A 21,366-nucleotide genomic window follows, 5' to 3' on the forward strand; every position below is an offset into this window, starting at 1 on the left:
TCATTTGTTGTAATGAAGACTTACGCGCTGCAATATAGCTGCTTTCTCTCGAGGTGATCCCTACACAGGCGATTGTGACAGCCAAAAGAATGACAACGAGACAGACAAGCATCTTTTTGGATTGCTGATACATGGCATTCAACCGAGCCATCATAATGACTTGCACGACATGTTAGTCAAGTGATTGTCACTAAGGTACTGCGACTGAGAAGCTCACCACCCAGCATAGCATTTACGACGACAGATGTCCAGTTTTGTGCGAACAACACAGCAGTGCCTGAAACACAGGTTAGTTATGAGTCTCGGAGAACTGGATATCTCGAATGAATTCACAGCTGGTTCGGTAGTTATCAATATCGAACCAACGGACTTGTCGAGGATCTTGCTCACCCCTATGTAGGGAAGCAGTGAGTTGGAGGAAACTGGCAGATATTCGGTGCAGAATACTCACTATATCTGTCACAGAGACTGACGGGAGACATGCTGCATGCCGCAGGTCAGAAGAGCCGATTGCAATGTAGCTGAGGAGACATACCCAGCATGTTGACGCTGACCGTGGGGGATGGCTGATTAGCACAGAGTTTACTTATTGGCCGTGAAACGTACGCAGAGTACAGGATTCCAATGTAGCGCACCTAAGAATAGTGAGGTTAGCAGACCTTGCCCAATGTGCTCATAGCATGAGCCACTTACACCGAAATAAAGAAGATTCATGAACGACCAATGCCGCCTCTGCTCCCGGTTTATTTTATTATCCTGTGTTTTTCGGGTACGCGACACTGCTTACCCAGACCAGTTCAAACTATAAAATCATTGTTAGTGATTCAGATTTGGCCGATCCAGTCATGGCATTGATCTACCTCTTGTTCAAACGTCGACACTAGAAAACACCGTTGGGACATCAATAATTCCCTCGATAAGTACCATTTTGCTCACCCCAATCATATACCACGGCAGTAGAGGATGCAACTGTGAAACCACAAATAGATTGAGATAATACCAGCATCATCCGAATAACTCTTCACAAACCTATAAAATAGCTGAAAAAACGAAACAAATTGATCGTCGGCCACAAATTGGGGTCATTTGAGACTTTGGTCATATTTAAGGGAATTGATTGGTATCAGTGAACGACGAAACTCGTTGGGCGTGTATAAGTGCTAGACATACCACCGTCCAACGCATTTATACACTCTGCATCGAGCAGTGCAATGAATCCAATATCAGCGGACTCCATTCCGAATCACCCATATAGCTTTCGTTTGATGTATCACTGAATTTCAATGGTATGACACTGAGCTTGAGGGAGTCTGTCGAAATCAAATGACAGCTCAGCGACACCCGCAACTTCCCCATCTGGGTTCCATTAAGATACCGCTCTATTGCAAACTCGGATGGAAAAAGCGCGTTAGGGAAGTAACTTTCAAAAGAGCCGGCGGTATGTCTATTGCACTCCGAGTGGATGAACCTATGCTCCACACGAAGCAGAATACATGATTATGATCACCAAGCGAGGTGCCACTTGTACGCCAGGAAAACGAATCCCTCGAACACGATGATCGTGATGGATCACGCCAAAATACTGGTCGAACAAACCACGATATGGGGATGAATACAAGACCTCACAGCAAAAGAATAATTTGCCTCACCTGTCGGTTGGATCTACCCTAGACTGCGATGCTCTATCCCTCCCAACGCCAACCTCAATAAAAGACGTCGTCACACCGCAGTGACCGCAGCGCAGGACCATTTGAGAATTCTTCAAATTCTCATTATTGGACCTCAGAATAACAGAATCCCCCTACTTATCCGCCCACTGGATCCAGTTAGATCTTATATATGTACCCGTTGATCGGCCCAATGGATTCGAGCGTGATCGGGCAAATGACATTGCACAATGCAAACACCTACTTACAGTGATTGGAGCTGGCATATCATAATGGGCCGCATGGGAGGCGTAGTGCCATGAGGTGGCGCGTGGTCTAGTACGTGAATACGATCCGATAATCCATGGAATCAATGGCAGAGTGAAGAAACTGCGTCGTGAAGAGGTCAGATATGTATGTTTTTAAACGTTTAAGGCCGTTGATGTCTAAGGATGGGCAACTTCGAAGCGTGTGAACTTCTGAATCCCAAAAGTAGTTCAGTTTCATGAAGCGTTACTCTTTGCAGTATTTTCGAAGTTACTGGCGTTCTGGTTTATCGTGCGTGCTAATGCTATAGATGTAGTATCCAGACATATATGTTGGCCCCGGGGTAGGGAATGCGCTTGCTTATATTCTCAAAATTCACTGGAATGCTTTGGTTGTGCTGAACAACCAATTTGCTCTGGTTGGCTGACCAACTCATTTTTTGATGGCTCCAACGCTGCTTTAAGGTGCTTAAGAGTTCATAGGAAGATACAGAAGCGATCGTAAGCGAGTACCTTGAAGGTGTATGAGTACTTGACATATTTGCAATGATACCTTACGATTTTCCTAGCATGAGTCGCCACAACGACACCTTGTTCCAATCTGCTGCATTTTTTTCAAGTCCTTGTTGCTTCTGCTGCTCGATAGCCCAGTCATAGACCGTCTTCATTTGAGGATGGGCTTCGCGGGCTAGGTTTAGTTGTGCTTCAAAATGCTCATGTTGCCCGGTTGTTCGTGCAGTGTGGATGTTTTCAAAATGTTGAACGCTGAATTACATTCAAGTCGACGTCAAAAGGGGGACGGCTGAAAACTCACAGCTCTTGAGTTGATTTGTTCAACGCTAAAATGATGGTGGCTAAAAAGCCATAAATGGAGGGAAGGGTTCTACCCGTTGCGCGTTTGTAGGATGCATGTTGCTCAGACATGGTGAGCACATCCCCAATAACCACGAGTATCTGGTGTTTGTATTTCTCAGGGTTCTTCCATTGAACTGTCAGCCACTGTTGGTGCTTCTCCTGTCTAAAATACTTTACCTTGAACACGGCAGCAGCAACATGGCCAATATCTTTCGGGTCCTTAGTGGATTTTAGAACAGAATACGAACATATGTAGGATGAACTCACGATGACCCCGAGTTTCGAGTCCTCTTTGAGACCGCGAGTCATTACAGCCACAGTGACAGAACCAATGAAGTCATTGTAGTTATCTAGAAAGAATCCTGGGCGCATTATTCTGACACCATGGCCAAGATTAGTTAGGCACCGTCTCAAGTTTGAAGGTCTCACGTCCATGGGAGACCCTTCTCACCGAGGGCCTGGACATGCCGCTCCGCAAGTACTTTGGCACGACCCGACAGCTTCTCCATCTCATCATTCTGCTCGCCACCACGTTCGGCGGTTGAGTAAATGTATACTGACACCCCATATTCGAGTGCTAGGTCCGCCATGAACTGTTGTACGACCAGTATAAATCTGCATGTGCAACAAAATGGTTGAAACAATTGCACCTTTCCCTGTCGCTCCTCCCCATCTGCGTTCGCACCAAGCCCTGGGAATGCCAGAACGCAGAAGACGCCCCATATTCCACCCAAAAATTTTGCATCTTCGTAGACTTTCCGCATGGACTCTGGTGAGTCGAGGTCTCCCTCGACTACTTGTACGTGTCTTTCCTGGACCAAGCGCTGTGCGCTCGGACTGGAAGCTGACCTAGTGAGAGCCAGAACTCGAAATGGTATGTCATCTGAGTCTGAGGCGGGTTGAAGAGCTTCAATGAGAGCTCGACCTTGTTTGCCTGTAGCACCTAGCACTAGAATAAGTTTTGACATTGTGTTGGATCAACTGAGCTGGGGATCATTAGCCCTGAGACTCAGCCTCCCACTGTGGCATGTGTAAACAAGCATAACTTTTCAAGTTCGTATGATGATCTTATGTCACTGTCAAGTTATATTTGGCTGTGATGCACTCATCATGAACTCGGACTCCACGGTGATGCATGATGCCCTTCACTACTATCAACAACCAGGCCCTTACTCCCTACATCAAACTGTTGGCTCAAATAATTGGTGGGTCAACCGGCGGAACGCATCGATCATCGCCCAGCACTGCATTGGAAGTCGTACTGGCTAGCCGATATACTTACTTAGTGGAACTAATTCTCAGTTCAAGGTGATAGTCAGGCTGCTGCAACACGTTGACTCGAGCTTCATGTTAGCTCGGCTGTACTAGTAAATGGCGTGACTACTACTATCTTAGCAGGTCCGAGTCGCCGTGCGAGAAATGAACTGGAAGCCACCTTTACATTTACCCGGGGCAATGTCAGTGCGGTCCAACTCGGGGTCATAGACTTATGGACACTCGATAGAGGCACTTTGTGTGACCGAGGGAAGCACGTAAGTAAGAATGCGTAGGACGAGTCTTGCATACTTTCATGAGTTCAGCTTATAGACCATCGTTGACTTTGGCCACAAACAGGATATAAAAGCGACTGCAAGGGAAGCGAGGGAAGTTGAACGTAGCTCAGCGCTTTATTAACAATAGATCAAATCGACTAGGTATGATTTTTGCGATACATATTCGACTTACTTATGCTCTGTTGCAGAAATGACAGTTCCTCCTCAGCAGCGTTCATACCGAATACCCCGATGATTACTCTGTCAAAGAAGTCACACTATATGCTGCAGGATATGACATACACTCCGATCATCATGTTCTCCTCCAATGGCTGAACAGCACGAAAGACGATGCACCAGTCGCTCAAATTGTGCAGCTGACGGGCAACTACAACTACTATGCGCCTATTGTGACGTGCACAGATACCACCATTCGAAATCAGGTCATCCCTGTGGGGGCATTTTCTCGTATACAGAGAGACCAGATTCTCCACCTTGCCAATCAGGTCAAATTTCAGAATTCCTCGACCACCAATAACTGCAGGGTTTGGTTGCGAGAGTTGCTGATGGCCATGGTTGATGAGGAGCTCATCACGCAGGCGAAGTTTGATGAAATTATTGAGGTGGATCCTCTTCAGATGCGTCGACCAGAGCAATGATCTCAAGTACTAGTATGTGGTGTTTAGAGTACACATTTTTGCCTGTTCATGGACCAGCTTCTCACGAACCAGTGGCGTGAAGGTGATGGTATTGAAATATGTATTGTGGGTATGGGTAGCTTGGAGCTGAGGACTGCCAGCAGGCCCAGCAAAGATGACGGCGAACAAGTACTATGCGTCGGCCAGGGAGTAAAGTGCACTATGAATATTAATACTTGTCGTAAGCAAACAGCTGCAACAATTGATGAAATATTGGTACATTTTTGAAATAATTGCTCTACGTTGTTGGAATGGTAGGGTAAGTTTGCAGACGGCACATGGGCACGAGCATTAAGGGAACAAGCAACAAACTCTTTATACCGCGTCGTCACTTGTATCCAGATGGTATCCCTTGCTGATACTCATAACCGACATCTCCATATGACTGGAGAATGGCCCATATGATGAAGGTTGGGTGAAGCTAGGGTTCAGACCATTGGTCCCGTGGCTCATGTTGGTATAATCTTCGGATGGGTCAGTATAGAAATTACGTGTGCCCAGCACGAGCCGGCTCCCAAGGATGATCGTAGTTGCAATGAGGGCTGAATTCGTGATCTCCAGGTAAATTGACTAAATGGAAAAGAGCTTCAGCGACTTGAAGGGTGAATCCTCAAGAACCACATTACCGGAAGACCGAGATACAACCCGGTGGCAATCCCACATCCGGCCATTTCGCTAATAAGCAAGAGAGTTGAATCGACAACAAAAAAGATAATATGATGACGCTTACACAAAGAAGTAGATCGAGTTGTACCTGACCAGCGTCGCCATCGTGTTGTGAATTCTCTTCCCAGCAACAGTTTGGGTGTTCTTCATGTGCTTGAAGACAACAGATATGGCAAGGGCAAAAAGTAGAAGCTCGAAAGAAAATATAGGCATGTAGATGGCCGTAAAGCTTTTATTGATAGTCGACGTCGCGCACATTCGGAGAAGTCCAGGTATGGGGTCATTGGTATATGTCAAGGACCCATCGAAATTCAGCGCCAGCACCGTGCAAATGGCTGCAATCTCAAGGATAAAGCAGACTCCTGTGAGGGCCAGAATTTTCTTGGACTTGCGATACATGGCGTAAATCCGTAGTTGCATGATCGCTGGTGATGTTGTTAATACATTTCTGCGGATATGGGGGGTATGGTTTACTTTGTGTAGCCCATACTGACACAAAAGGTCCATAAGATTGGAAGTGGAATAGAATGCGACCTAGCAAACGAGATTAACTTTGAAGAAACATGGCTGCAGAGAACTACGCACATCTGATGCAAAGAGTTTTGTTGATTAGCGAGTGAGTGTGGATTGGGCATGCAAGCTGGTTTGCATGTGCTTACGTCTAATAGAAACTTGTTAGTATTTGTGTTATAAGACAGTCTCGCATATCTTACATTAACTGAGAATGTCGAGCTCATAAATACTGTGGTTCGGTCGTCAGCAACAGAAATCGAAATCTAAGAGCTGAAGCCGAACATAATGCACTAAGGCTAAAAGAAAGATGAGTATGCGTCTTTTGCATAGAATATTTCGCTTACATCGAGATGGCATCCCCAACGTAGCGGTTCTACGGGAGCTGCAGTATTAGACACCTAGTCAACCAGCGAGCTATAGCCTCACTGACAATAAAGTAAAGATATGTCACTAGAGACTTCGATCTTCTCTGAAGAACCATGTTCACTGAGTCGAGGATTCTACAAGCGACCAATAAGACATACCCAAATTAAGTCCACCTTTTCGTAGATATGTGAACGATTCCCGATCGACGACTAATAAAACTCACCTCTCTCTGAGAGCAGAGCACTAAGTTGAGATTCATCAAAGAAAACACTTGCCGAATGTTGCGAGAAAAACTCACCATGATCGTACAAGACAACGATTGTTGCTGCCACTGAATGAGGAGGTATTTAGCACAAGGGGTGTAGAGTACGGCCCTAAAACTAGTACTCACATTGAAACATCCTCCCCATCTGAAGGATGCGAATATCGTCAAAAATTATGGATAGCTCAGCTTCCATTTTGATCTGTCCTCAGGCTTTAGTGATCCTCACAACGATACCAATATATATGTTTAACACTCACCTACAGAATCACTTTAGGTGGGGGATCGTGAGGTAGGAGATGTGAAAAGGCGGCTCCGAAATTCATTCATGCACTGTTATATACCTATCCCCCCTACCGTGGAACCCGACCAGAATCCAGACGCACTATGCTCAAAAAGACAGCGGGAATCGGATCTTTTCTACGATAACATTCGCCAGGGACTCTGCGGTCAGGGGAATCGGGGTGATGGATTGATCCTATGTAGACATTTGATCACCTTGGCACAGCCTGGGGATCTGATAGTGACAGAGCCACAACTCATCCCTCGGGGGAAAAAGCACTGTTCCGCTGATTGAAGTTGCCAGGCAATCAGATCCAGAATGCAGGCGCCTGACGAACTTTGTGATGTTTGTATATCACTCAGCACTGCAGTGGACATTTGGCCCCCCATATTCCATCGCAGCAGGGCGTACTAGTAGAGTTTGATGAATTTGATATCAAGGATCCGAGACCCGATAGGCAAATCTTTGGTGGACCGGTCAGACTCTGCGAACGAGCGGCACCATACTACCTGAAGGTTCCTGAGAAGCCTGTGCAATGATGCCGCGACTTTTGTGGAGATAACAGGGATGACGCGCGCGGTCATCGAACTCGGCGGATGTAAGTTTAGTCGCTGTGCAGTGTGCACGTGCACGCTTAAGATAAACTTCCACGAGTCCCAGAGTGCTGTCTTGTCTCCCCTAGACAGACCGTCTCAGAGGCTGTCTGTCTACAGATAATAGGTATGAGCGTGCAGAACTGTGTAACTAATGTATATAACTTACTTTTAATTTTGTGCACATTGCATAACACATTCAACAATTGTATTGCATATCTTGGCCATATTGCCGCAGACTGGACGCGTCACACTACACCGCCCTATCATATGTATATAGCACAACCCAAAGTCCAGTAAAAATTACATGCACCAAAATTATCGTAGCCATCAAACAAAGGATCGTGACTAAAAAGAATACTCTCACTGTTAAAAAGGAATGACGCCGAAGAGATCAACTCTTGAGAAAAAGTACAGATCTAGTAGAATGGGTATTTCACGAAATATCTATCTTAGTGGCCGAATAGTCGGAAGATGAGGTAGAGTAGGGATCCGGCGAATCGGACTGCTGAAAGGCCAGCACTGTGATGGGATCAGATGCGGGGCTTTCGCGGATGAATGATTTACGTACAGTGCGATGAACAGGAAGCTCAAATAAGGATTAAAATTCGAGCCCTGAGATGTTGCAAAGTGGGTGTTCACCCAGTTCAGGAATGCTTGTGAAGTGAACACAACAATCATCAACCTGTATGCAAAATATCAATTGTCTCCTCAAATAAAACACGCTGATCCACTCACATGTTCGTCCCCACCCATGCAAGCACGACATTTGTACGACTGTTACGGTCGTGGTCGGCTTGCTTGGTAGCAGCATCGCGGTGAGACTTCTCTTCGGGAGCTTTGACCTTGAGTGCTGAGCGGGAAGCTGCCCACATGCGGTCGACGTCTTCGCGGGCAGTGGGGATCTCGACTTCCATCATGTCCTTTCCGTTCTCGCCTTTGATCTTCTTGGCTCCGCCGAGATCTTTAGCAGAGCCATTGTCTCCCTTGGTTCCCCTGAACATATCGTTAGATCAAAGGCAAGCGACTAGCGGGACCGCTCTTACCAAGTAACATCGTGCAAGTTACACATGGCATACATCACTGTCAAACAATGTCAATATCGTCTCCGCACATAACGAAAAACACCCATACTCAAAATATTGACATCTACGATGGTATACATCAATTGGCGCGGTCACCAAGAAAGACGACATATACTCACAACTCGGGAGTAGGAACATGTATTGGATGAAGGAAGTGAACATGTGCCAAGGCTCCAAGTGCATGAACGACGAGAATAGGTACAAGCCATATGTGGCAGCGAGTGAGATGACGATCTCCCGGAGGGCTTGGTTCGTGGCGACGAGGCTGGACAGTAACGATCAGCCATCGCACCAAAACAAAGAACTAAAAGGCGTACTGGGGGAAGTCCTTCCATCCAGCCAGAGTATGAGGTACAGCAAGGTACACGGTCCATCCAGCGCACCAAAGCGTGATGATGTTACAAATACCAAAGAGTACCATGCAAAGCGAATAAATCCATTTGGAGCCCTGAAAAGAATGGGGTTAACTGTGCAAACTGTCTGTCATGGATCAAAGTACATACCTGTGGCCGGTTTCCTAGTGAACAAACGGTGACGACGAACAGGAGGGCGATGTAGAGCTGGAACGACAATGAAGACCCCTTCCTCGTTTATAAACGACTGCTCCTTACCTTCAGGAAGACCTCGAAAATATCTGTTCCCGCTCCTTCGCTCAGGAAGTTGAAAGCACCATCTGTGGAGGTGGTTGCCGATGAAACCAGCTATGATAGCCTACATTAGCCTTATCGACGTACGAAGGTAAAGCATCACTGACGAAGAAGAAAGCCAGGTAAAAGTTCGCAAGTGACGTCCACGTGAATATGAGCTGGATTGCGTTGTAAATGAACTCAATCTATACGAGCCTCTTGTTAGTAACCTAATTTTGATGAATCTTCATGCACACGGACCTGGAGGACAAGCATACGAATGGGATTTTGCCCAGATGTCCAGATCCTGTAGAAGAAGATCGTCGAATGGAAGGAAGCAAACAAGGACCCGTTCAGCCATCGGCGACGCTGAGAGATGAATTCGGGGACCTGGGGAGATATGAGAAAACATATCACAGTAGACTAATCTCCACTCACGGTTGTGGGGACATCAGTAGCGGCCTTGGCACTCTTGACGTATTTGAGACTGTCGAGCATGTTGAGGGAGGTTTGCAGTGTTAAAGGAAGTATACAACTTACATCCAGCCTTCCCGCTTCTTGGTGACAATCTCGAAGCACAGAATACGATCCTCAGCGAGGTACATATTTCGCTCTGGAACAACCGTTGGTGGGACGATAAATCGGAGGGAGCATATCGCATACCAAATAGCCCAGCGCCGTCAGCACCTCCGCCATGCATAGCCTCTCCTTTGAAATACGAGGCAAGGGGACCCTTGCCATTAGGACCGTTCTGGAGGGCCTTGTATCTGTAGGCACTAAATGCACCAGGAAGCACGCTGATGTACCCGAATACACTCTTTTGGCAGGTTAGAATTTTGATCACGTGGTGCATGATTGGCCACCTACCTCAAGAGGTTTGTCGAGGATATTAGACATTTTATACTATCATGTCATGTCAACTTCGATGACTGAAAACAGAGCGGCAAATAAACTACCTCGAAGTTCTGAGAAGCAGCCAGAGGACTCGTCAAGAGCAGCGAGCAAGCTGTGCCAGTGTCGACACAAATCCTACAGGAAAATTAACCAAACGAAGCACGGCAAGATGGATTTAACGCACTCTCCGCAGGCTCCTCCAACATTAGAGTGTTTATCGAAGCCTATAGAGCATCATCAGGTAAAATCTCGAGCGAACGATATCTACCCACATTTCCACAACTCGTAGATTGACGTGCTGGTTGGCTTGGTACCAACGTCCAGAAGAACACAGACTGCGCCCCGGAGTCAGTACTTGTTAGGTACCTCTCGTGAGAGATTGCGCCTACCGTTCGGGTTGATCAAGGGACCGAAAGCATTAAAAAACCAGCGGTGGCTGTTGAGCTTCTTCTTGTTTTGCTCTTTCAAACAGAAGATGATCTGAACTGGGCAAAGGCCGGTAGACACCTCCCCAGTGTCGGTAACGACAACGTTTGAAGTGTATCTGCAGGTCATAAATTTAATCATAGCATATCTTTCCACTTAATCCACTCACTCGAAAATGTGAGCAGTCACATCCTTCCCTGCTACCGAGTCCTTAGCGATACCCTCCTGGTAACAGCCCATCTAGGGATATCTTATAAGCAACAAACCAAATCGATAACGAGTAAGCTCACAAGAGTGAGAACTTGAAGGGTTCGCTTGTTGACTTTACTGCGTCCATCTGAGACGATACAGACGACGACCTTCTTCCACCCCTCGGGACCCCATGTTCTTGATCTGGTCCGACCACAGAGGTGGGCGATGTTCTTGATAACGCTGAAAATAGATTAAGCACACGTGTTACGCCGTGCCCGGACGGAACTCACGCATTCATAGTCTTCACAAAAAGAACTTCGTCTTCATTGTACATGGTCATAACGATAAAAAGTTCAGTATGGCGGCCGTAGAGATACGGCCTGAGGGAATATTTCCTGCGCATGAATTCGTCGGGGTCGCACGTGGCGGCAGTGTATCGCATTTTTGTCATTTCCTCAGCGCTGGCCATGCCATTTGGCACAATGTGGGTGGGGACTGCGACGTCGAGAACCAGATTACCGTTCTGAAGCTCGACATGGCGAACAGATCGACGTTTCATCAGTTTCTCCCTGGCTACGGAGTATCCCGTACTCATTTCTCTGATCATGCCAGGGTGTACCGGCATGGGTGGGTAGTCTGGCTGGTATGCATGGTATGGCATTGAGGGGACGGGGGGAGCGTGGATGTGGGTCTGACTCATTTCGTACTGGGGATTGAGGTGCACCTGAGAACCATGGAATTGGCTACTCTGGACGGATTTGGCAGAGCCAGGTCTGTCGTCCCATTGGCTATCGTAGGCAGGGTATTGCTGGTTATGGTTGGTAGGCGCTGAAGGAGGAAAACCTTGGTTTATTGGTGGGTTATGTGCAGAATCGTAGTATGGATCTTGCGGGCGGTATGCCATGTTATTTGCGGGTGCGAGAGTCTAGGCGGTCACACAAAACGAGTGTTGAGAATGAAAGAGAGAGAGAGATTTTAGAGACTGGAATGAAAGAGCGGAGGATGCAGCAACCGAAAGACAGGGACTTTGTCGAAAAGACTGTCTTATGGGATCGAGGCTGGCAAGAAGGAAAGAAATTAAGGCGCTGGTCTCAACGGTTGTCCGCTCGACAATCAAAATTACAATGGTGGCCAAAAAAGGAAGGTAAGCTCCACCCAGTACCGCAAGGTGCGACAACATGATCATCAATGATGGCTTTCAATGCCATCTGTATCAACTCCCATGGCAAGCGATAAGGGTATATATCCTATGAAAATATATAGTCCAGTTAGTCGAGGGTCATGGAGTCTGGAGCATACGATGACTTCGGAGGGTCTTTCAATTGGAATTACCAAAGAGTCTGGCCTTGAGCACTGATCTGGGACCCGCTGTCGTCGCGCTTTCAAGGTACAATCAGCCGGTTACCTGTGCCCATCCAAGGGACCCTGCCTGATCCTAGCTTGGTGTGGTGTATCACGCTGGCGCCTGCTTCTGCTGAGAAATAATGCTAATTACAGACATATGATTTGGTCTCGTTCTCGTCACATTATGATCAAATGCACAGAACATCGAGAAAGGAGAACGTGGGATCCAAAGGCTGTATTCGAGAGCCAGCAATCATGCGCAAAAGTATCTTCGCACCACCTCCGGTTGACATTGGACAAAGATATTCCGAACACAGCAACCTCATACGATCAAGCATCTTGTGGTACGGCATGACTTTCGCCCTCACAGAATTCTTGGGTCAAGGGTAAGGAAGGGGGCGGTGGAGTACTTGCAGTCTTTTGGACAATTCTACAATGGACGTCTTGAATAGAATGGATGCAGAAGGTGACCCAGGGTTTTGTTCGTTAAAGAACAAGCGCAAAGGCAGCCGAATTATTGCGAATCGATGCTTCTCGTGTACTGTCAAATTTAAAACTCCGATTGACCTAGCTCCCACGACCCTCCCAAGTACTTGTTTGTTTTCTCCCCTTGTTCACCTACACTCTGTTCCGTTCTCTATCTCTCAATAAGTCTCAATAAGTTCCTCAGTTCAGCTCAGCACTCGGTGAGTAGCTTCATTTTACTATTTTTTCATACAAATTTCCATGTCGTTGGGCACTATAATGAGCGGCCTCGAGGCTACCACGTTGGCATTCTCGGTACACCAGCCCAAGTTAAAAGCCTCGATAGCTAGTATGGCTCCCTATCGCCATCAAGATCCCTCGGAGACCTTCCCTTTCTTTCCTTTGAATAAGCGATTACCTCTTCCATGTGTTTCCCGCACTTCCTAGTTCGACGTCAGCCACCTCCGATACAACCGTAATTGCCACGACCCGGAACACACTCTTACCTGCCCTTCATTGCTATTTAATCTGCCTTTCAAACTTTTCTTCTTTATATTCAATCCCCCATACTGACTCGTCTTCCTTTCATCAGCCCATAACACAACATAAATATAATGGCAGACAGCTCAGCACACCGACTTGACCTCCGTGTCGGCGGGAAATACAGACTCGGCAAGAAGATTGGCTCGGGCTCCTTCGGTCAGTTCACTGCCTCACTATATGCGCCCCTCCTTACTCATTTTTACAGGCGACATCTACCTTGGAATTAACATCATTTCCGGTGAAGAAGTTGCCATCAAACTTGAGTCCGTGAAGGCCAAGCACCCCCAACTCGAGTACGAGTCAAAGGTCTACAAGACCCTCGCCGGTGGTGTCGGTGTTCCCTTTGTACGCTGGTTCGGCACCGAGTGCGACTACAATGCAATGGTCTTGGACCTGCTTGGACCCTCCCTAGAGGACCTATTCAACTTCTGCAACCGCAAATTCACCCTCAAGACTGTCCTGCTCCTTGCGGACCAACTCGTGAGTAAATCCCACCGCAGTCACCGTCTGCGAGATCTGACGCGCCACTGTATCGCCACAGATCTCCCGCATCGAGTACATCCACTCACGCAACTTCATCCACCGTGATATCAAGCCTGACAACTTTCTCATGGGTATAGGCAAGCGTGGCAATCAAGTCAACGTCATTGACTTTGGTCTTGCGAAGAAATTCCGTGACCCAAAGACCCACTTGCACATTCCCTACAGGGAGAACAAGAACTTGACCGGTACCGCTCGCTACACCTCGATCAACACTCATTTGGGTGTTGAGCAGGCTCGTCGTGATGACCTCGAGTCCCTCGCATACGTCCTCATGTACTTCTTGCGTGGTGCCCTCCCTTGGCAGGGACTCAAGGCTGCTACTAAGAAGCAGAAGTATGACAGGATCATGGAGAAGAAGATGACCACTCCTACCGATATCCTTTGCCGTGGTTTCCCGAACGAGTTCGGCATTTTCTTGAACTACACTCGCGCTCTTCGCTTTGATGACAAGCCTGATTATTCCTACCTCCGCAAGCTCTTCCGTGACCTTTTCGTTCGCGAGGGATTCCAGTATGACTACGTCTTTGACTGGTCTGTCCAGCGTGGTGCCCAAGATGATGGCGCCAGCACCAGCCAGAAGGCCGCCACTGGCAGGCGAAAGGTCGTTCAAGAGGAAGAAGAACACCGTGCAAGCGACAGGATGTAGGTGCCCGTCAAATTTCTTTCTATTTTTTGCTTCGCCACGGTTCTAACTTCTTTTATAGGCTTCGCTCTCACACCCGTCAGGCTCAGCAAGCTACTGTTCCTGGCGCAGTGGGTCAACAGCGTGCTCGTGGCAGGGACGACGTCTGGTAAACGCATCCTGGTTCCCCTTGGTTTTGTTTCGTGCGGGGCACGCCCCGAGTGCGACCGAGAATGGGGGTGGAGGGAAGGTGCAGAGGTAGCTCGGTCGCTGTTGGATATGGTGTCATAGATGGTCTGTCGCGGTTTTGCAAGTCCGGTTGGGTCATCTCGCGGGTTACGAGGTCGAAACGTCACAGTGGGGGCACGCCAGGTCAATGAGCGCTGGTTTGCTTTCACATCTTTCATTGCGACGCATTCAAATTCCGACATCCCGCATTCATGCCCTACGTCGCAGTCATCGCATTCCTTGCTTCGCATTTTGAGCATTTCTGCGACTCGCCACACCGTCGATGAAGATCACACACTTGCCTCCCCTTATGTATTGTACGGACGCTATTTCTCTTCACGTCGCTTCTGATCTTCCCTGCATGTACGCGGGGAGGTAAAGAAGACGGCCGCCTACTTCCATACTCGCTTGATACGTCTCTTCCCATTAGCGCCCGTTGATGGTTCTCATCTTATTGAACCCCATGTTCCCAACCCATAATCCTGTTCCAAGCCACTTGAACTCGTTGAACCTTTTATCATTTCCCTTCACCGTTCATAGATCCCTCCTGTGACCGCACCACGCTCGTTCTGTGTCTCATATTTCTTCCTATCACATATCCCCCCATTGCGCCATGCGTCTTTTGTTCGTCCTTTTGTTCTCCCCTTTACGTAGACTTTGGTGCTTCTTCACCTCAGCCTTGTGGAGGCGCGCAGACGGAAGAGGGCGCCACGAATATTGGGTTTGCTGGAGTGGAGAGGAGGGGAGAGGACTTTTGTAATCATGACAGACAGATACGAATATATGAAATTCAATGTGGAAGATTTTCGTTTGCAGTGCTCCAGCGTAGGCGCCAAACCTCCCAAGACAACAGTATACTCGGTTCCTTCAGCTTTTTTGCCCGGTATTTTTTCTAGCCCTGGCCCCTACATAACCGCTTATCAAAGGATACCGGTGAAAATGGTGGCAATACGAGTGTCGAGAATTCATGAAAGTTTCATGCAGCTCGAGGCCTGTCTGTGAGACTAACTCACATCGAGCGAGTACGGCGGCGATCTTATCACACAGTATGTAATGCATCAACTCTTACTATTTCAACGTTTCTACTACACATCACATCTTGGCAAATGATACGTAGGCTCGGTCAAGAGACTCGAGACTTTCGTCCTGGGTTATTTAATTTGAGACACGACAGAATCGATCAGACGAGCGCAGTCAACCCTATGATTACTACAAAGGCGTGCAAAGGAATGCAACTAAGCACTCAAGGCAGGCCAAAGAGATCATGGCGTGATGAATGGGAAGGTTCTGAAATCGAGACCATCTAACAAAACTAAGCAAGAGATCAGAAAGCAAGAACGACAGGCGTACCAAATAAGCTCAGGTGCCTTGAGATACAAAATCTCGAAAGACCCAAACTTTCATCGTCGAAGGACCAGCTCTCCGTAAAGAGACTGCGATGATCGTTTGAGATCGTGTTTGAGATACGTTAAAGAAAACTCACCTGTCCGACAACTAATCCAACCACAATAGCCCTAATCGAGCCAAAGTGGAAGATAATGATCCATAACCACCGTCAAGGGTAGAGATGGAATCGCTCGACAAGCTCCTGTGCAATATTCGCTAAAGTCAGAACGATGGATCACGAAGATGTCGAGGAAGTCAATTCACCGGTAAAACCGCAAGCCTATCTCGCAGAGTGGGGTCACCTTAGTTTGCCAAAGGAAAGGAAGAGAAGTGGCTGCGGGTTATATATACGGATCTCGTGTTTAGGGGAGGTCCATTAGAAACCCCGCTGGATTCACATCCAGTGGAAACTTCCTGGACGATCGTAACTACGTCCAAAGCAATGTATTCTCTCGTATCAATGCAGAATTCATGCACGATGTCTTAAGAAGTGAGCCGTGGAACGCTGTATGTACATTTCCGGTTCATTTCGACGTACTTGAAGGAGATAACTAAATATCAAATCAACTCTCAGGAGCGAGCGAACAAATCGATATCCTTTCTCTTTCGAACGACCAAGGCCCTTCTCCATCCTCGTTGGATGCCTCATGTTTCTTAGATCCGCACTTGGCTAAATCTGAGGCAGTCCCTGACTGACATTTGGGGATACATAGCCTTATAAATGCGACTTCTCTGTCCGAGTCGGTCATGCTCTGTGATGCCAAACGCCATGAGGCCGTTTGGAGAATACTCAGCCGCCCGATAGTGAACGCAAATAATTATACCAGGCCGTGGCAAGAAAGCCTATCTAGACTCTATTTCTAGTTGAGTGGCATTATCAAGTATCAGGGCACCGAAATACAACCTTTGAATTTATCGAGCCACTACTGATTTTGCAAATTGCTTAGCGGCCTCTGTGTCTCCTTTGACGGTACTGATGCGGCCGTGCCGGTGAAGCAATCTACAAGCCAAGATCTGTTCTGAAATGAGAGGAATTTTGTGGTTAGCGTGAAACACGTTATGTGACGGAGCCTACTCGCACTGGCGCTGGCATGCAAGTGACACACCTACTTGCTAGCTATTCACCGAAACAGGACCTACATAGGACATTCTACGACATCATCGGGTACCTTGCATTGTCACATGTACTCTCGATCTCAACGCTGGCGACTTGACATGGATGCGGCGAGTATTTTCCGATGGTAAAATCGAGTATACCGTGCTCCTCAGGGATTTCGATCAACGAGCAAGGCCAGGCTTGCTTCCTGAAGTGAGAAGCCTAAAGGATGTGTGGATGTCAGCGATTAAGTGCGTACCAGTTAGGGCTCGGGTCAGCTAGCTCGCAGACCACGTACATACTCAAGTCGAAGTTAGCCTTGACATTTCTCTGAAAAAATGACAATCGTGTGTTCCCCTCTCAAGACACACTTCTTCGCAGGTACATTGACATGGTGCAAAGACTGAGTCGTACAATATGAAGCTTGCTTCTCTTTGACACCAGGGTGCACAGATAGCACTGGGACATATTAATATTCGTCACACTATAATGATCTAGTATTGCGTCGCGCCGTAGCATCGTTGTTTCAGAAACATTCACGCAATGATGCTACAGCGCGATGGAACAGCACGAACCCTGCGCTTTGATATTTGATGCCAACGAAGTTCGAAGCCTGGAGCACATGGCTGCATCGCCATCGCCATCCTTGGAGCCCAGTAAATCAGAGAAGGGCTTTTTTGCTTAATTAGATTACCGATACATATTGTCAGATATCACTTGGTTCTGTACCTTGACCTTGATTCTTGGCAATAGCTAGGAAGTCAATAGACCACGATTAAGTCCACCGTATAATCGAAGATGTACCGTGCCAGAAGGGCTTCAAAGCGCTGGGGAGATCAAGACCCACTGGCTTGCCTTCCTCGTCGAAGCTTGCACCATTCTCGATAAGGGCAACAATTAGACGGGGAATGGCAGCCGCGGTGCCGTTCAAAGTATGGGCGAACGGTATCGCAGGTGCCGATTGAGTCGAAGCGGAAGAGGACGATGGTGGGGAATGATTGGGCGTGCTTGACGACCGACGGTAGCGGATATGGAGGCGGCGGGCCTGGTAATCAGTACAATTGGATGTGGAGGAAATTTCTCCCCAACTCCCTCGACCTGGCATCCACGCTTCCATATCGTATTTGCGATACGCGCTGGCGCCCAATTCTTCGGTAGGCATATCCAAAACCCTTGTTTCGTAATGTCAGAGCAAGCGGCTCGGTCTGACATATGATACTTACCGAAACGGAAAATTCAGGCCTTCAAAAATTTCCTTTTGCACACTACGAAGTTCTTCCATCGCTTGTTCACTGGCGTCTTCACTACAAACAACGAAAAGCTCGAGTTTCGAGAATTGGTGGACACGGTACAGCCCACGAGTGTCTGCACCGCGGGCACCTGCCTCAGCTCTGAACGAACGGCCAAGACCGACCACTTTCAAAGGCAAAGCTTGCTCCGTAAATATTTGATTCGCGAACATACCACCAAGCGGTATTTCTGCGGTACCAGAAAGCACGAGTTCGGGATGAGAGGGATTCGAAGATGCGATATGATACATTTGCGAAACAGGTGGATCAGCGTTTTGATCTCTAGGTTGGAATCCGCATCGTAGAGCAATGTCTGCCCGAACAACGTCCGGCGTCGTGACGAATCGGAATCCGTGTTTAAGAGCAATTGAGAGGGCGTAGTTGGTCAGAGCCATCTCCAGTAATGCTGCTTCTCCTAGCAAGTAATACCAAGATGAACCCGTAACGGTCGCTCCCGCTTCAAAGTCAAGGATACCAAGAGCGCGACCAATATTCATGTGGTCACGATTCCCACTAGCGGCAATGGGATCCAGTCCGTGAGTGGAAAGCACTACAGCAGCCTCCTCTGGACCTAATGGTACATCAGGATGAGTGTCATTCGGTATTTGCAATGCAAGCCCCAGTAAATTGTCCTCCACTGCCACAAGTTTCTGCTCCAGCTCTGCGACCTCCACCTTCAGAAGTTTAGCTTCCTCCAGGACAGCCTGCTTCCCAATTGGGTCTTTGATCTTTTTCATCTTTTCGCCCAAGTTCGAGCGGGCGTGACGCTTCAAGCCTAACTTGCTGGAGAGTTCCTTCTGTTCATCATAATAACGCGCGACTGACTGTAATGCACCAATCGGAAGTGGAGCCTTTCGATTAAAGGCGTTGTGGGACTTGTACACTATCGACTCTGAGATAGCGCGGTAGTCGAGGCGTGGTTTAGGAAGGACTGTTGTCGCAGGAAGCACCTCTGGGGCCTTCTTCGACAGAAAACGAGACCCTTTCAAGCCTGCGAGCACATACTATGTAAAATTTACTCCAATTATTGATGCTCTACTCACCATGCTGCAATATGAACTTGACGCGTTGACGTTGACAACAGTGACTGAGCGGAGACAGGAACGAAGGGGACATCAATGCATCAAGCCCAAATCAAGGCAAAAAGGACAAGAAACGCGTGTGGTCACACATGGTCACAGACAATATTATGTCACAGCGTGTCGCGTCTGCTTCCCAAATAACTTACTCATGGCTTCATCCTCAGCAAAAGGGAAGGCACCAGCTACCGGAGCTGCGAGTTCAGGCTATGAACTACCTTGGTATGTGCTTTGACTTCTATGTGACTGCTGTAAACTGAGAATTGGTAGGGTGGAGAAATACAGGCCACAGAACTTGGACGATGTGGTCGGAAACGTTGACACTATTGAAAGACTGAAGGTCATTGCAAAGGATGGAAATTGCCCCCATATCATTATATCAGTGCGTATTTGACAGAGATGTTACTTTTCTTGATGCAAATGTGATTACAGGGTTTGCCGGGTATTGGAAAGACGACGAGTATACACTGTCTAGCTCATCAGTTACTCGGGGATGCGTACAAAGAGGGTGTTCTCGAACTAAATGCTTCTGATGAGAGGTTTGGAGTTCTAATCTTTGATACCTTTCTCAATTTGACCTGACCCCAGAGGAATCGATGTCGTACGGAATAAAATAAAGGCTTTTGCACAGAAGAAGGTCACCCTTCCTCCTGGGCGGCATAAAATTGTGATTCTGGACGAGGCTGACAGGTGAAAATATCAACGAAATCACGTCTTGGTGACGCTCACTCAATTGTACAGTATGACTGGTGGTGCACAGCAAGCGTTGAGAAGAACGATGGAGATTTACTCAAACACAACTCGCTTTTGCCTGGCATGCAACATGTCTAACAAAATCATCGAACCGATACAGAGTCGATGTGCTATCCTACGATATGCAAAGCTGAGAGACACCGAAATTCTGAAAAGGCTGTTAGAAATATGCGAAATGGAGGAGGTGACGATCCAATTACTGCGCCTGTCATTTTCTTACTGACCAAAACCTACTATCGGCTTAGGTCGAATACAATGACGATGGTCTGACTGCTCTCATCTTCACATCCGAAGGCGACATGCGTCAAGCAATCAACAACCTTCAGTCAACGCACTCCGGTTTTGGATTTGTGTCTGGTGAAAACGTTTTCAAAGTTTGCGACCAGCCTCATCCTGTCATCGTGCAAAGCATGATACGGTTGTGCTTAAAGGGTGATATCGATGCTGCGATGGAGAAACTGAATGAACTCTGGGAGCAAGGCTATAGCGCTGTTGACATCGTAGTCACAGTCTTCAGAGTAACAAAAACATTTGATGAGTCAGTCCCAGCTTTCTGAGTTATCGTTGGCGCTGAAAATATCTCTCCTGGTAGACTACCCGAGTATATGAAACTTGAATTTATCAAGGCAGGAGGAACTGTTCATGCATTACTCGAGCGTTTTAACAAACCATATCATATCAGGAAATTGGCTTCACGCATATGCGGATACTTGAGGGTGTGGGCACTATTATCCAATTGGGCGGTTTGCTGGCTCGACTGTGTAAAATGGTGCGCTTGATCGTTGAATGCACTGTTAACTATAGCTGAACGAGTGTAATTTAGAACATGCAGCCTACATTGTTTCAATTGTAGTATTCGTCATTTGCCAGTGTCTTTGCTATAGCTCATACGCTTCAATCCTTCTCTCAATCGAGTAGCTCAACTCCATGGGCGTTGAACGCTGAGGCCTTGTCGCAGATTCCGTGTCTGAGCTGCAATATCATCCTTAAGGACGAAACTAGGGATAGCTAAAGCCTATCAAGATTTGCCTTTTTCCGTTGTGTACAACATCTAACTCCTGAATATTGCATCAGGATTCAGCGTCACGTGAATGTAATAATGTAGAATGTCCGAC

The 21,366-nt window shown here is 47.5% G+C and overlaps 7 protein-coding genes across 7 annotated transcripts; 3 read left to right on the forward strand and 4 right to left on the reverse strand.

Moving 5' to 3' along the window:
• Nucleotides 1-2,722: 2,722 nt before the first annotated feature.
• DEU56DRAFT_724656 (NAD(P)-binding protein) lies at nucleotides 2,723-3,735 on the reverse strand (the record flags this gene model as incomplete). The annotated part of the gene is made up of 5 exons (XM_041347830.1): nucleotides 2,723-2,890; nucleotides 2,945-2,986; nucleotides 3,035-3,143; nucleotides 3,197-3,360; nucleotides 3,418-3,735. The coding sequence occupies 5 exons, from the start codon at nucleotides 3,733-3,735 to the stop codon at nucleotides 2,723-2,725; spliced, it is 801 nt and encodes a 266-aa protein (XP_041214860.1).
• Nucleotides 3,736-3,861: 126 nt separating this feature from the next.
• On the forward strand, nucleotides 3,862-4,958 carry DEU56DRAFT_976202 (uncharacterized protein; the record flags this gene model as incomplete). Its single annotated transcript, XM_041359602.1, has 2 exons — nucleotides 3,862-3,972; nucleotides 4,529-4,958. Exons 1-2 carry the CDS (start codon nucleotides 3,878-3,880, stop codon nucleotides 4,956-4,958), a joined length of 525 nt encoding a protein of 174 aa, XP_041214861.1. The 5' UTR covers nucleotides 3,862-3,877.
• A 72-nt stretch (nucleotides 4,959-5,030) lies between these two features.
• On the reverse strand, nucleotides 5,031-7,373 carry DEU56DRAFT_768354 (uncharacterized protein). The gene is made up of 11 exons (XM_041351234.1): nucleotides 7,065-7,373; nucleotides 6,934-7,006; nucleotides 6,841-6,873; nucleotides 6,766-6,785; nucleotides 6,607-6,645; nucleotides 6,521-6,549; nucleotides 6,249-6,250; nucleotides 6,138-6,197; nucleotides 5,728-6,088; nucleotides 5,624-5,672; nucleotides 5,031-5,567 (listed from the first exon to the last, which is right to left on the reverse strand). Exons 2-11 carry the CDS (start codon nucleotides 6,998-7,000, stop codon nucleotides 5,313-5,315), a joined length of 915 nt encoding a protein of 304 aa, XP_041214862.1. The 5' UTR covers nucleotides 7,001-7,006; nucleotides 7,065-7,373; the 3' UTR covers nucleotides 5,031-5,312.
• Nucleotides 7,374-7,776: 403 nt separating this feature from the next.
• DEU56DRAFT_768372 (glycosyltransferase family 2 protein) lies at nucleotides 7,777-12,081 on the reverse strand. The gene is made up of 23 exons (XM_041351235.1): nucleotides 11,194-12,081; nucleotides 11,002-11,143; nucleotides 10,881-10,951; nucleotides 10,675-10,829; nucleotides 10,558-10,620; nucleotides 10,470-10,509; nucleotides 10,348-10,420; nucleotides 10,259-10,294; nucleotides 10,055-10,208; nucleotides 9,932-10,004; nucleotides 9,830-9,878; nucleotides 9,653-9,781; nucleotides 9,520-9,597; nucleotides 9,377-9,466; nucleotides 9,269-9,325; nucleotides 9,083-9,213; nucleotides 8,885-9,030; nucleotides 8,815-8,829; nucleotides 8,727-8,763; nucleotides 8,419-8,676; nucleotides 8,252-8,365; nucleotides 7,850-8,202; nucleotides 7,777-7,794 (listed from the first exon to the last, which is right to left on the reverse strand). Exons 1-22 carry the CDS (start codon nucleotides 11,805-11,807, stop codon nucleotides 8,133-8,135), a joined length of 2,595 nt encoding a protein of 864 aa, XP_041214863.1. The 5' UTR covers nucleotides 11,808-12,081; the 3' UTR covers nucleotides 7,777-7,794; nucleotides 7,850-8,132.
• A 1,669-nt stretch (nucleotides 12,082-13,750) lies between these two features.
• DEU56DRAFT_316477 (kinase-like domain-containing protein) lies at nucleotides 13,751-14,577 on the forward strand. Its single transcript, XM_041345624.1, has one exon. It carries the CDS (start codon nucleotides 13,866-13,868, stop codon nucleotides 14,442-14,444), a length of 579 nt encoding a protein of 192 aa, XP_041214864.1. The 5' UTR covers nucleotides 13,751-13,865; the 3' UTR covers nucleotides 14,445-14,577.
• A 2,997-nt stretch (nucleotides 14,578-17,574) lies between these two features.
• DEU56DRAFT_768385 (uncharacterized protein) lies at nucleotides 17,575-19,569 on the reverse strand. Its single transcript, XM_041351236.1, has 3 exons — nucleotides 19,463-19,569; nucleotides 18,354-19,410; nucleotides 17,575-18,302 (listed from the first exon to the last, which is right to left on the reverse strand). Exons 1-3 carry the CDS (start codon nucleotides 19,533-19,535, stop codon nucleotides 17,906-17,908), a joined length of 1,527 nt encoding a protein of 508 aa, XP_041214865.1. The 5' UTR covers nucleotides 19,536-19,569; the 3' UTR covers nucleotides 17,575-17,905.
• Nucleotides 19,570-19,603: 34 nt separating this feature from the next.
• On the forward strand, nucleotides 19,604-21,307 carry DEU56DRAFT_768390 (P-loop containing nucleoside triphosphate hydrolase protein). Its single transcript, XM_041351237.1, has 9 exons — nucleotides 19,604-19,720; nucleotides 19,769-19,880; nucleotides 19,931-20,037; nucleotides 20,087-20,188; nucleotides 20,240-20,435; nucleotides 20,497-20,789; nucleotides 20,844-20,877; nucleotides 20,934-21,020; nucleotides 21,075-21,307. The coding sequence occupies exons 1-9, from the start codon at nucleotides 19,650-19,652 to the stop codon at nucleotides 21,102-21,104; spliced, it is 1,032 nt and encodes a 343-aa protein (XP_041214866.1). The 5' UTR covers nucleotides 19,604-19,649; the 3' UTR covers nucleotides 21,105-21,307.
• Nucleotides 21,308-21,366: the final 59 nt, after the last annotated feature.

Source organism: Suillus clintonianus (assembly GCF_016758775.1).
Source record: "Suillus clintonianus strain FC179 chromosome Unknown DEU56scaffold_3, whole genome shotgun sequence".
In the NCBI taxonomy this organism is placed as follows: Eukaryota; Fungi; Basidiomycota; class Agaricomycetes; order Boletales; family Suillaceae; genus Suillus; species Suillus clintonianus.